The sequence below is a fragment of the Pinus tabuliformis genome, chromosome J (genome assembly GCF_031772625.1).
Source record: "Pinus tabuliformis cultivar Carrire ecotype Pingquan chromosome J, CPIR1, whole genome shotgun sequence".
NCBI lineage: Eukaryota > Viridiplantae > Streptophyta > Pinopsida > Pinales > Pinaceae > Pinus > Pinus tabuliformis.
In genome coordinates, this window is record NC_142295.1 from 1,432,247,199 (window position 1) to 1,432,262,970 (window position 15,772).

The window sequence follows — 15,772 nt, forward strand, 5'->3', positions numbered from 1 at the left end:
TTCAATGCTTTCAACCAGATTGCAAATAGCCACACACCAAGTGTCCAAGTCCAGGTTTTTATGCTTCAATCCATATTTTGTTGTCTCCACAGTTAGAATTGAGAGGCCTTCATAGTCCGAATCAAGAGAAAATGCCACTGAAATTGTCTTTCTTGCTATCTTTCTTCAAATCCGAGTTCCTTTGTGTCTTTGTGCTTCTCCTTAAGTCACTGCCATCCAGTATTCAACATCATTGCATTTGGATGAAATGGTGAGAGGTTGTGCCTCACTGTTGCTATATTTTCTAAGTGACCAGTATCAACTTAAGTTATATTTGACTGCACAACATTCTCCTTTCTATGAGCCATCTTTTCCTTGTGTTCTTGTACATATCTCTGCAAGTTATTTCCGCTAGCAGATTTAGATATCCAATCTGTGACTGTCTTTTAAATTCATTTTGCTGATTTGCATCTTCTTGCAATGCTTCAGTTTTGTTATATGCTGCCAACTGCTCTTACTTCAAACTCCATTCCAGATGTATCTGTTTGTTTGAAGGTTGCCTCTATTTGTGTCCATAATCTACCTGTTCTCACATCAAATCCCTGAGTCGAGACATTTAACATTTGTAATATCAGCACCATAGTTATTTGCCCTATTTCTCTAGTATTAGATGACCTTCTCTGTTGCTCCAAATACTACTTAGTGATTAAGTGGAAAGCATCTTCAACAACAGTCCAAAGAATGGTTACAGGATCATGTTCTTCAATGGAGTACTCCTGAGAAATGATCTTTATCAAAGAATGATTGTTAATATAGCTCAACAAGGATTTCATAAGGACCCTTTCACTAATAGCTTCTGCAATAATGATCAAGAATCACAGGCTCCCCCTAACTGTATGCATCATCTCTTTTGGCAGAGTCTTCCCATCAAATGCTCAGATTGTCGAAGGTCAGGTCAACAACATGTGTTGTTGGTTGGAGAGTTCAAGAGACTTTCGGATTGTATTTTCTTCCTACTCCATGCTTGTGTAACTTTCTTCTTTTGCATGGTTCTAGCTTGTGTAAGAGCCCAAGTTAAGTTACAATCACGTGCCATATGACCAATGTTATGACATTTGAAGCATTCTACATTATTCATGAATAAGAATTCATAATTTCTTCCTGCAAAATTGTTCCCTGGAGATTGTTGGGGACCATAATATCTATCTTTATGATATGCTTTACAATCTTTTGCCATGTGACCAAAGTTTGTACAAGAATAACAATAACCAAGAAATAAACTTTGGTACTCGGGAGATGGAGATTTCCTTGATGTACTTCTGAAGTCTTTCTGTCTTGAGTTCCTTTGATGATAACCATTGCTTCTAGCATCCTTGACATTATCTACATTTCTTCTTGGAGCAAGATTTCTTCCATTGTTGCCTTGATTTTTCTCCTTCCCTTTGCTGGAACTGGGAGCATCACCATTTCTTTCTGGCTTCTTCACATCCCTTTTGTTTGAAGCATTATTATTCTTGTTTGAGGATTCACCTGCATACCCGAGACCTGATTTATCAAATGGACATCTTTGATAGTTGAGCATGTCATCCAAGGCTTGAGAGCTCTTCAAGATTTTGTTCATCCCTTCAACCTTTTTTCTGAGGAAGACAATCTCTTCTTCCAATCTTTCACACTCATTATTCTTCTTAGCAAGTTGTTTCTCAGTTTCTTCCTTGATACCAGTAGCTTCATCTGCTTCTATTTTAAGGGAGATGATATCTAACTTCATTTTGAAGATTTCTTCATTTTCCTTTCCTAGACTGCTCTCCATTTCTTCCTTGATCCTTGTAGCTTTACATGTTTTGGCCTTGAGAAATTTGATGTTCGATTTTAATTTGAAGATTTCTTCATCCTTTGCCTTTAGTGGACATATCATGGTGTTTCTTGCCTTTCCTGCTTCATCACCCTGTCCTTCTATGATTTCCAATGCTTCCATTGTCTTCTCAGCTCCTTGTTCTTGTTTCCTTGCTTCTTGTAATTGAGATTTGAGAGAGGAGACCTCTACCTTGTACTGACCAATCTCTTCTTCAAGTTTGTTCAAGCTCTTGTGCCTTGTTCAAGTTGACATGACAAGGTATCTTCTCGTTTCTTTGCTTTATCCAATTGATTTGTCATGGATATGACTTCTTCATGATGCTTTCTTTTGCATTGATGAAATTCCTTCTTAAGCTTGGCAAGCTCTTCATCCCTTTCTTGTACTTGAAACTTGACAAGGTCAACTTTCTCCCGTGTTTGATCTTGGTCACCAGCTAGTGCTATCTTCTTAAGTTCCTCATTTTCCTTTTGCAAATTGTTAATCTCTTCCATGGCAACCATAAGTTGAGCGAGGAGATCTTCTACAAAAACTTTTTCATTCTCTTCATCTTCTAGGTCTGCTTTAGCCTTGATGTCATCATTCTCATTTTCAGCTCCAATGATGGGTTCTAGATTTCCTTCTTGATTTCCATCATCTTCTTGACTGATGGTCATGGTCAATGCTCCTTTTGAGTGAAGGTCATGAAGTTTGTCCCATATACCCTTTGCTGATGAATATTTTCCTAGATTGTTCTTTATAGAATCAAATAGCCCATTCAAGATTGCCTTCATTGCTTTTGCATTGTACTCCTTGGATTCTCCATCCATCCTACTATCAACAATCACTGATTTCCAGATTTCAATGCCTTGAGTCTGTAAGAAATTCCTCATTCTTACTTCCCATATATTAAAATTCCCATTGAACCATGGAGCCTCCTCAAATTGATTGTCGTCTATTTCAGTGGTAGAGGGAGACACATATTTAGGAGGATTGGAGACTTTCTTCCTTGTCTTTGCCATTTGTGCTCTAAAGATCAACCTTCAAGTTGTTAGGATTTGAATGAAGATACTGGCTCTGATACCAATTGTTGGAAATACTGGGGGGTTGAATCAGTATTTCTTTTTCAACTATTATTTTACCAGTTAAAACATTTACATTCAGAACACAAGATGAACGACAAGAATAAATGCTTTTATTAATATCATCTTTGCAGTAAAATAGATACAATATATATATATAGTTCCAATCTATTGCTAAGCACCAACTTGGACTTTTGTGAGGCTCCAACCTCCAGAGCACCAACTCTATTTTGTCAAGGCACCAACCTTGGACTTAGGAGCACCAACTCCCAGGACACCAATCCTTCCAGTTCCTGAGGCACCAATCCCAAGGACTTAGGAGCACCAACTCCCAAGGACTCCAATCCTTCCAACTTCTAAGGCACCAACCCCAAGGGCTTTGACCCAATCTTGTCAAGGCATGTTTGATAGTAATGTTCTGCTCTCAGAACTCTTCTTTACTAAGTTCTGTCTGTTTACAGCTTCACTATAGTCTCCATGCTACAGCATCAATGGCAACCAGTCTTCTTATGAAGGAGTCTTTACAACTCTTTATACTATCTACACAGAGGCTGCAATAGCCTTCATGATCTTTGATAATGTCTCCACACAGCTTTAGTGAATCTACTATTAGCTGCACTAAGCTCTGCACAAGAACCAACTTTCTATTCAAGCATCTGTTCTAATTGCCACAGTAAATGCTTCAGCGTGACTGCTTCTCTGTTGGCTACTTCTCCCTTCAAACAATGTTAGATAAAGCTTTATTTATTACATCACAGAATTGTTCTTCAGACTGCATTTTGTACCTGATTAATTCATCACAGGTCTGAGTCTCTCACAGGGTAACACGATCAACAAAGATGCTCGTCCTTTGAATGCCTCTTGTCCTATTGGTCCTTCGGCCCTTTTCTGCTCCATTGGACCCTACAGCTGCCTCTGTTTCTTCCAGCTTTTTAACCAACCTTTTTCTTTCCTTGTTCTCTGTTTTTATATATTCCTGATGCCTCTGACCATTGGTTTCCTCTTTCTGCTGGCTCTTCAGCTTCCTCAACGCTCGCTTGATCCTTCGGCTACCCTCCTCGGTCGTTGTAGTTTCCTCTGCGCTCACTTGCTTCTTCGGTTTCCCGATCCTTTGGTCGCTTTAGCTTCCTCTGCCTATTCGAATTAACCAATGCTTCACAAGACACGTTCAAGAGGAAGAGGGGCCAAATTACAATAGAAATGATGCTTATTAAAAAATATCAGAGAGGTCCCTTTTTTTCCTTTAATAACGTTCATACATTAGACTTCATTATTTACAGAGAGACTGTACCAACAGGGAGGCCCCACATGCCACGTCACAATCACAATCGCAATCGTTCAAGCCCACTGAACTATCGGAAGCGTTTATTTATGCATTTGGCCTTAAGAACCTTGGGCAATACATTTATTGAAATACACAGGAATACATGGAAAACCCGACCGAATGCTTAAGGCCAGACTTCAAATGCATTACGCCCGCATCTATAACTTCATCGGGTCCGCTCCTCCACAACGTTATCACAATCGGTAGTCGCGGCTTCCGGAAGTCTTTTATAAGTCGAGCCCATAACATCACCGATGGCCGATGGCCGATTCCCCTGCTGGACGCGATATTATATTAAGCTGCAGTTGATATACCCTTCGGGTCCGTGTGTATATATCGCAATCGGCACTTTCAATGCGGCAAGGCCTTAAACACTTACGATATGGCGGATGCGATATAGTATTAAGTCATTTTACAATGTTGCAGCGGGTCCGCGTACTTTATCGCAATTGGTGCTTTCGGGGGTGACAACCCTTTATATATTTCGATCCGCAGATGCGATATATCAATAGGGAATTTTATAATGGCACGTATCACAATTATATAATATATATCTATATATATTGCAATCACATATTTTAATGTGGCAAGCCTTAGAGTTGGAATATATGAAATGCACTGGAAAACCCCGCTTCGAACCACTTAGTCGGTCTTCAACTGTTTATACACCCACATATATATCATCAGAGCCACACATGTATATCGCAGTCGGGGGTTTCGGGTAGTGGCACATAATAGAACCCCCTGATATGATTTCTCCGATATATATATATATATATATATACTCCGCCTCTGATAGTGTATATTGCTCTGTTGTTTCCTTTATGTCCTCCGCTCTTTGTACTCTTCCGCTCTTCCTCTATGCTCCTCTAATCGATCTTCCTTTGGACTCCGATAGTTCTTCTTTGGCATATATTACTCCCGATACTCTTGATATGGCTCCTCCTATAGCTCCGATAGCTCTGTTTATGCTCCTTCGATATGCTCTGCTTTGATATTCTACAATACTCCTCTGATGCGTTAACTCCTCTTTTGATTAATTCTTCCTCTCGGTTCTTCTTGGGCATGTATTACATGCGATGCTCCTCCGATGTGGCTTCTCTTGCTCCAGTGTCTTCCTTTGGCTTTGCATTGTCTTTCAATGACCTTCTCTGATACCTTCATACCTTGATGGTTTCTGTCTTTTCCGATATGCCTCTCTTGCTCTGATATTCTGCAATACTCTTAAGCATAAGTGATAGCTTTGATATGCCTCCTTTGTTAACTCCTCCGTTAACAGACCTTTACTCATGGCTTGGCTTTCCTGATGGCCTTGCTCCTGTTTCTTCATGGATCTGCTCTGCTTCCCCTTGGCTTCATATCATCATCTAGTACCTAGAATATTGCCATATTGACATCAATGACAACCTAGGACAACACCTCAAACAATGATCAAGGCTATAAGCCTGCTGGATTTTGAACATGTGTCATTATCATGGTAATGCACCATCTCAACCAATAAACCATAGCCTGATGGACTCATTATGTGAAATGGTAGCAGCAATTAGATTGTAATTCTTTTGGTCTTCAGTTAAGGTGCAAGTAGAAGGAGAGACCATGAAGTTGATTAACCTTCAGACCGTATTGCCTAGAAACCATGCTGCTGGTGTGAAAGTGAATGAGAATAAAATAGAAAGTTCTTTTGTTTCTTCGAGCCCCATTCCTGAGTGAATCATAGCAAGGAAATCAACCTCCCTGGTGGCCAAGTGTTAAAGGTTCAATTTGTAATGATTCAATTTTATGATCTATATCTAGCCTGAACTCGGCGATCAATAGAACGCACTTAACCTTTCACTGTTTGAATATCTTTAGCATGCTGCTGGTGTAAAGGTGAACAAGAATAAAATAGAATAAGTCATTTCTGTATTTTTGCAATAAATATTTATATACTCGATTATTTTGTATTTTGCTTGTCTGGCAATAGGTTCACTGCTAATCCTCGTCGACGAATAAGACAGCATAATGGTGTAATAAAAAATGGAGCACGTCAAACCAAAGCGAAACAGCCTTGGGAAATGGTTCTGTGTGTGTATGGTTTTCCATCAAAAGCTTCTGCACTCAAGGTACCCATTGATGCCATGGCAGATTTTTCTATAGTTCTTTATGTTTTCTTATGTGCAATGTAGAATGGTGAGTTAAAAACATTTTTGCATTCATTGGTTTTATTGTTTCTTTGTATTACTAATTCATTGTCATATATAATCATTGAAATTTTAAAGCAGTCAACTGCATATCTTATATGCCTGCATTTTATAACATGCAAACAAAGAAAATTTGTTAGGAAAAATGAAAGCTACAATCACATTCTGGAATAGAACTCAAGAATGTTGATATATGATAATTTGATTGCGTCTTTTTGTTTGTTGCATAATTTATGTCTCGTTGTTTAGTATGCAGCATGCACCTCATTCATGATTACCATTATATTGGAGGCAATGTTTTAAAACTCAGAATCAGTTGAGGGTCAATTCAAACTTGGCCATGACTTGGACCAATCTGAATTGAATGACTGAGTTTACTAAAAAATACATAAAAAATTTAATTTTTAATGAAAAAATATATTTTGAATATTCCAGACCACCAGAGACAAAATATGCAAAGTCTGCTCATATATATACCATGTAAGGGTGAATATATCAAATTGGCACTGAGTGCAATACATTTGGAATCAAACCCATAATCAACAAGGCTCTAAATGGCCTTCAAAGCCCTAAAAATTGCTACAATCTACTGGCCTACTACAAATCACTGATCAACGTGATCAATCATCCAACTCATTACCACTGCTAGAAATGGGATCCTCATCATGAGCTACAAAATCATTTCTAAATCACATCTCTTCAGTGCTGCTCCAAAACTCCAAATGCTTAATGAGGGAGGTGTAAAGCAAATAGTGATGAGAGGGTGGGTTGGACAGAGGGGGTGTCTCTTTATAGTTTTTTTGTAGGGTTTAGGGTGTTAGGAATTTCTTTTTCCTGAAAAATGCACAGCAGTGGGGTCCTGGACCCCTCCAGCTGTGTTGACCGAGTTTGGAACCGAACCGGCTGAGTCATGCATTGATTTGACTGGTTTGGTACCAAAATGGTCCCCGAACCAAGCAGAGTCTGAATTGACCCAGTTAGGGGTTAACTTGGTCAACTCAACCAAGTCCAAATCCAAGCAGGGCAAGTTAAAAAGCTATGATCGGAGGAAGGCAGAACATAAGTGCTTTTATGATGGACTTTGTTTAATATATCCACTGCCTTGTCAGATTTATTCTTATATATTATGTAAAGTCTTTTTTCAGAATAGTACACTTTTCTGTTTTACTTTCTATTTCTTGATTCTAAATATATGTAAGATGCATTTATACTTATACATCATGCATTTTCCCTCTAGCACAACATAGGTACTTGTATACTTCATATCACCATTGCTCGCTTTTTGGGCCTTGTTTTTATAATCTACATATGGGTCTATTCCTATTCAATCTTGAATACTGTAAGTGAATATCTGGACCAAAGTGTTCGAAAATACAACAGAAAAGACGAGTTTAAAATAATTGAAGTGCATTTGAGAATTATTTTCAACTGTGAGTTCTAAATTGTTTTTTATTGTATATTGTGGGGGAAGTTGCTTCAACAAACATGCCCTGAGGTTGGGCGCTGCATGTTGAAAATGTAACCAGTGTCGGTCTTCATAATGAAATTCAAATGTATCATTGATGTACGTATTATATTCATTATTATTATTTTATTTCTAGTCAAAGCATGTTTTTCATGCTTTTAGGGTCAATTGAGTCAAAAGAAAATTTATCACAAGTCAATGAAATGTAATTGAGTCAAAGTCCTATTTGGAAAGTCTCTTAACCATCTATTCAAGTTTGCTGTTGCTCAAGGCTAAAGGTCAAGTTTATGAGAATCATATTTACAAAAGGATCAATATATTCTGGGCAAACGAAGGTAGAAAATGAAGCATAATGAAACTTGGAAGAGTACCTTATATCAGCAATATGTGACTTTAAGTATCAAAGTTTATATCACAACAAATTTGATGAAGCATCTAATCTCAAAAGATTGGGAAAATTGTTTACAATAGCAAAAACAAGAAGCATACATGACAGATTCGAACCTATGACTTCTATTGTGGCATCTGAATCTTTTATGGCACTATAGTATATGAAATTTTTATGACACCATGACATACAAGTTCTGAAATCTCTATGGCATTGCGCCTATGTGGCATCCGAGTTCTGTGAGATATCTCTCTATCTCGAGCTCTAGAGGAACAATATAAGTTCTTCACTATGTGATCCAAGATATATTTACTGATGCAAAGTCCCGAGGATTAATCCAAATTCAATCAAAGCTTTGTGGGTTTGGTTCAAGATATGAAGGACAATAGAATTTATAACAAGAGTTTGTCATATCCATGATATATGCAATGGACAAGGCTTATATAAGAAGGACAAAAGTCAAGACATGTCATCTTGTTGTGATATGTAGTAGATCATCTATGAAGTAATAGATCGAGACTTGGTGATTCAAATTACTGAGGAGCAGACTTATCAATGTAAGAGATGGTGTTATATCCTCCTGAAGAAAATACTGTGATATATGTGTTGGAAAATCCAAAAGGCAAAAAGATTTTCTTATGTTGATAATTACTTGTGATTTCTTTGATTTATTATTATCTTTCTTATGTTCTTCTTTTATCTTATTTCATCAAGCAATTACCAAAACCAAAATATGAAGATCAAGGACACCAGATGTAGGCACGCAGCCAGGGAAAAACCCCTATATAGGGGAAAACCCAGTCATAAAACCTTCCTTCAGTGGATTCATATGACAGTGAGACAACCAAGACCTTAACCAACAGACCTTCCTCCTCCACCAAGTCAGCCTTTCAATGAGATACAACAACCTTCAATAGTCTCTTCTTGTCCAACAGCTTCAACCTAGCATCAACCCAGAAATATTGGCCCATCTTCACCAGCAGCTTCAGAATTTCAGCCTCTCTAGCAGCTGTAGAATTTCGGCCCTCCAACAGCTTCACAAGTGTGGGAAAAAGAGAGAGAATTTCAACTTCTTATGCTTGTGAGAGACCACCTTCTCCTTTTCTATCCTTCTTCCTCTTCTTCCTTGAAATATGCACTTTTTCTGGCCCTAGAAGTTGCAGATCGAACTTGTTGTGTGTGAGTGTCAAATGAGGTCGAGTTGTTGCCTTTACATAGTGATTTTGCTGCCCAGTTGAGGCCGACTTGGTGGAGGAGGCCTAATTGACCTATTTTACAAGAAAATAAATTTCTTCTTTGACAAATAAATCCTAAGAAGGGTTCTTTACAAACATGGACAATGACACTTGACATAAACCCTAAAAGTCTTCAATGGAGAATTTGACCTAAAAACAATTGACCCAAGCATGAAACCCATGCTTTAATAAGTCAATTTCTTTAATAATAATTTCTTTCTTTTGATAAATACATTTCATTATGACTTAAGTACAATTATGAAGATCGACACTAGTTACATTCTTCAACAATATGAAGTTCATTTCTATGTGAAGCAGCCACACTATCGAAACTCCTTTCATATACATAACAGAAGTATGAATGACACCATGAAGCCAACTTATCTGACATTGAATCTTGAAAGAAAGTACATAAGACTTCTCTCTTGAAGACCGAATCCTTCTAGGATTCATATTTGTGGGTTGTAGCCTAGCTTGAAGGACGAAGGACTGAGATCAAATGTTCGACATCTTCAAGACCATATGGGACCTGATTGCAGAAGTGTATGGACAAAATTGAATGAGAAGTTTGAATTTAGTGTAAGCACGTCTCCTTGAAGCAGCCTCTACTAGTTACAATATAGTACCATACTATATTGGAAAACAAGTTGGTAAACATGTCCTAAATTAAGAGGGAGTTAACCCTCTTCAAAAGATAAGTACTCCGCATCTCCTTGTTTATAATTATTACTATTATCTTTGTACTTTGTCTATTTATGTTCTTTCATAGTCTTCTAACAAAGGTTGTAGATCAAAAGAAGAATTATCTAAGATTGACTAATAGTTAGAAGAATTGGAAGAACGTGACAAAGCATGAAGATTAAGGAGGCAGAAAAGTCGATTGGATGTTCAATTACCTCAGCTGAAAAGAGGGAGTTATAAAATCATGGATGGATACAATATTAATTGAAGTTTGACAAAAAAACCAGAAAGCTTGAGATCAAAAAGAGAAGATGACTAGGGAAATATCTTGTAGCAAGAAGTTGAAGAGTTATGATATCGTTGTATCGGCAATTGATTAGTTCGATCCAGGAGCACATTGATTGGTTTGATCGGTACTATCACTCATAAAGATACAACTGATGATTAGAAGCTGATAAATTTCTTGGAAAAGCATGAAAGCATAATTCTATTACAGTACAAAGAAAGAAGATGTGAAGGCTTGTGTAATCAATTGTGAAGAAGTTTGGCTCTATAAGATGTTTGATGAACTACTTAATGACAATATGACATGTTGAAGTTGCATGAAGATTGCCAAAGAACCAGGAAAAGTTGAGGTGATCTGAGAGTGTGATGCATGTAGGAGCTGAGAAGCTACAACAGGTCTCCATGGAAGAACAAGTAGTCGATGCATTGAAGAGTATTTTTGAGACAAGCTTAGGCTTGTGGTTATTCATCTATGTTTAAGAGGGAGTGAGGGTGGACACCATATTCTCCACATATCATGCACTATGGCCAGGACTAACAGCTGTAAACCTAGTGAAGGCACTGGTAAGGAGAATGGTGGATTGGATAAGCATCTGGGACCGATATTCTTTGAGGATTTGTATCCATGATAAGAATAGTCCTGAGGACCAATATTCTTTGAGGATGGGGTATTCAAGATAAGAAAAGTCCTGTGAGGACATACCTGGTAAACATTCAAATGGGGTATGTGCCTAGAGAGGCGGTGGTGTCCAAATTTATGCCTCCCAACATTGTGCTCTGATCTAGTGGAGAGATAGAGCTTGTTAGTTAAAGCCTTGCTATTTTTGACAATGTTGATTATGATGATGCTTGTCAATCTGAATCCCTTCTTATGATAATATTTCAATTTGAGAGTATGTTGTTGTGTCCTTAAGAATACCTCCCTAGTTAATAGGGAGTGTTGAAAATGTAACTAGTGTCGGTCTTCATAATGAAATTCAAATATATCATTGATGTACTTATTAGATTCATTATTATTATTTTATTTCAAATCAAAGCATGTTCATGCTTTCAAAGCAATTGAGTCAAAAGAAAATTTATCATGAGTCAATGAAATGTAAATGAGTCAAAGTCCCATATGGACTTCTTGTAAAAGAAAAAGAAAAATTATTTTTCGAGTCAAAGAGTCAAAAATGTCACCACAAAGACCAAGTCAACCCTCCTGGACAAGTCGGCCTAAAGAGGCAGCCATTCGACCTCCTGGACATGTATAAATACAAGATAGTTCGACCTCATTTGATCATCTATCCATCACTTCGATTTATGTGCAAGAAGGAGAACTTCAGAAAAAAGTCAAAGGAGAGAGAAAATTATGTTTTCTGCCCTAGTTTCTATTCATACATGCAAGTTTTCTGAAGCTGTTTATGTGCTACTACAAGCTCGAAATTTCAAGGAATGATCAGATTTCTGACATTTGACCAACATTGACTTCTGTTGACTATGACTTGTTGGAGATGGATTGAAGGAGAGTTGACTTGGGTCTTTGTCGTAGTCTTGGTCTTGGTCTAGGGTCTTGGATATCTCACTTTGTTATGATTCTATAAGAAGAGGATTTTCTTGGGTTTCCCCCCTTGTGGGGTTTTGCCTTGTTTTGGAGCCTAATTTCTTAAGTTTTGTCTCTTGTGATATTCATGCTTTTGTACATTTTGATAATTGCTTGATGAAAAAAATATAAATTTAATAAGAAGCCAATAAACATTCACAAGTAATTATCAAGTTAAGATAAATCTACCCTAATCTACAAGCATCTTGATTTCACAACACTGCAATGCATAATACAAACTTCCTTGGCTTAGGTGCCATGTTTGAGGGGTATTTATTTTGCTAAAGTTGCCGGGACTTGTATCCATCCTCATCCATTTTTAATATGCCATCTAGGTAGGGTGGAAGACAGCAGGAATGGAATAATGATGGATGGATTAATACTCCGTCAAATTCTCCAGTGAACCAATGCCTTGTTGGCAAGAGTTTGAAATCTTGGTTAGAGAAAGTTCCATTATATAAGGCCATCATAGGACTCGACAAGGTTGATTGCACAAGCACACCTTCATTTGTCACTTTTACACTAATGGTTTTAAAATAAAGTGGGCTAAGTTGTTGACAATCTCAACCTTTTACTGGTATCGTTGTTGTACGAATATTAACATGAATGAGAGCATATATTTCAGGACCTATAGAATGTAAGGAGGCAACATTGGGAGTCCTAGAAACTTGTCCATCCAATCACTGTGCATGACTGAGAGAATTGAGATATTGATTTCTATTTTATTGACGAACTTTACATCACATTCCACTGTCACTATAATTCACATTCAAGGTTCAACTTTTGCTTTAGAGGATGGTTTCTTCATCTTGAACTATTTCAACCCAGGATAGTTTCCTTCATAGATGAAACAATTGTTGAATAATCAACAAAATCACGAGAAATTGTGATGTCAAACAAGAAATCACTTGAAAAAATGATGACATTATGATGTATTTCTAAAAATCAGGAGTTTTGGGGAAAACTGCCAAAAATATCCAAGGCTTGAAAAATGGCTAATATAAACCTGATTTTTTTTTGTTGTCATTCATCTGACTTTAATTTTTGTTGGAAGCCATAACTGACAATTTTAGTTTAATAAATGACATCCTTGATATTGAACTTGATCTAATTTCTCTCGTGGCACTATTTATTGGATATTGCTTTCAACTCTATTATATTGTCCATAAAGGTATTTTCCCACGTTTATGTGGAAATTTATCATGCTTTACATAATCGAAAGGAATATGATTGAAATCAGATTTATACATCTCTTTTTCACCTTTGTTACCTTCATGAGGAGGTGAATCAAATGAAGAAGTGGCTTCCTTTGGAACGCCATCAATCTCTTCAATGCTTTCAGAGCTTTCACAATTCTCTGGTTCAAGTGCCTACTAATGAACACCTTCTTCCTGCAAAGTATGTTTCAAACTATTGCATTTCCCAAGAATACAATCTTTACACTCTTGAGGTAGAAGACTTGACATGAAACTCCTTTTAGGAACTATTTCAATTGCCTTCATGGCTGCTTTGGAACTTTTTCCATCAGCTTGTCCATAGCCAAGACCCAAATACTTAGGCCTTTCCTCAACCATTATTGGCTCAACAATGCCCTGTGCATGTTTGCCCAATCCTTTTCCTTCATAGCCCATTTGTGACATCAACTTGGACCCTATGCCTCTTGTATGTTTTTCAAAAGAACCAACATAATCATTTTTAGAGGAAATTGAAGAAAAACTGGAAATGTTTACCTCTTCTGCAAGGTGATACTTGACTAAGGCTTCTTTGGCAATAAAGAGTTATGTCTCCAACTCATGCATCCTTTCCAGGTTCATATTTGCAATATGAAGTTGGCTTTCCACTTCCTACAATTTGTTAGAAAGCAACTGCTATCGAAGCTTGGTGCTCTTCCTTCCATCCTCATACATTTCTCTCACCATATTCATCATGATGAACATGTCTTGCTTCAAGTCTTCATCAAAGAATCTTGTGCAGGAGGAAGATTTTGAAAACTCACTTCTACAAGTTGTCATTATCAAAATGAACAAAAGAACTTCAACAAAATTCACAAAGAGCTTATTCAAACAGCTTTTTACACACAAACCTCTTGTGCTTCAAGGATTGCCTTGAGGTCCTTGGGGTAAGGAGAATGCTTTCAGCCCTTCTTCCTTCTTGTTCTCTCCTGGACTTAGCTATCAATAGCTTTCCCTTCACTTTTGCAAACTCAAACAATAGTCAGTTTACAAACAATCAAACAGTCAAATCCTTTATACTGTTTAACACCTTTCAAGTCAAACAAGCGATCTATTGCTCTGTTAATCAAGCAAATATGCTCTGTCAATCACGCAGTTAACTCTGATACCATCTGATCTGAAATGGGGGTTTAACATCTTGTCATACTTACAAGAACCTCCCACTCCAAAGCTTAATAAATTTATGATCTAGCTTAGGTTGACAATTGCAGAATTAAGGACAATAAATAGGTGTATGTCCTTGTTTATATTGGTTAAGTGCTTATTTGTTTATGCTGATATTAAAGACAAATAACAAAAAAATGCAGCAAATAGACAATCACACATAACAACAATATAATATAGGAGTTCACCCTGATATCATGTGCTACGTCTCCTTCAGCTCTGGTCAACTTGACTAGGCTCTTTGGGATTATGGTAAAACTTCTTTTATAAGTTCCACACTCAACTCCAATGGTTTACAACTAAAACAATGGGCTTAGAATACCATCTTATCCCTGGTTTTCCTTACTCTGCAGGCAGACCTAGGCTTCTCTGGACTAGATTCCTTCAATTAGTACACTGAGCTGACTTGAGCTTCTGGATGGCACTAACTCCCTCAAAATTCTGCTAACTGTCTCTGGAACTCCTTCTTCTGTCTTCAGCACACATCAGACACCAGCAACAAACTTGATCATTTGATCTATTGTTGTTCTGCAACTTCACTGTAGCATCTTGTCCCTTAGAAGTCTTCAGATGCTTCTGAAAATCCCTTCAATGGATTCAGAAGGTCCTTTACAGTCATAATTGACTATTGGATCACTAAGAATGAGCTCTAGTAGCTCTTGCGACTGCCTCCAAACTCTGGTGGCTCTGAACTCCAGAATCAATCTTCTTGGATGGAATTCTCCATGAAGATGACTTCTGCAGCTTCTGTGGATCATTCCATGAGCTTCAAAAGGCTCTATTTAGTCTAGAGAGCCTCTTGTTTCATTCTCGGGCTCTGCCTCTGTTTCTCTGGAAAAAATCCATTTCCCTTTGGAATCCTCCAGCTCCCTGTAAACTACTATGTCTCTACTTTTATTTGATATCTTTAACCAAATTTAGCGACTACCCCTAACTTCCACTAAACTTAGCACATTCGCTAAACCTGAGCCATTCCACCATGCTGACCATCAGAGGTAGTCGTTTAGCTTTACCGCAATTGTTGGGCACACATATGTACGATATAACCCCGGTGGTTAGGACATTCAGCCATTGAGCTTTTGCGGTCGGGTTCATCCTAAACCGTCGATCTATCCCGTCATCCAACGGCTGTTGCGTCTTCTAATGGCCAACTTTCCCGGACAATCTCCACCGTAGATGTGGCCCCACTCGATTGTTGAAATTTGGTACCGGAGGACAAGTGGTTCCCTTAGGCTTTGATCTTTGGCCTAGGGAAAAGTGTCCAAAAGAATTTAATTTTTCTCCTAAAGTGACTTTATAATTTTATAAAGTTAAATCTAATTTAAAAGTGACTTTAAGTGATAA

At 37.7% G+C, this 15,772-nt stretch overlaps 1 protein-coding gene across 1 annotated transcript in view; it reads left to right on the forward strand.

The window, feature by feature from the left end:
* The window catches only part of LOC149232744 (uncharacterized), a 112,469-nt gene that overhangs the window by 54,320 nt on the left and 42,377 nt on the right, over positions 1-15,772 (forward strand). Inside the window, exon 2 of the mRNA XM_089379489.1 lies at positions 6,180-6,318. Within this exon, the coding sequence (XP_089235615.1) occupies positions 6,180-6,318 (139 nt within the window). The remainder of the gene's footprint in view (positions 1-6,179; positions 6,319-15,772) is intronic.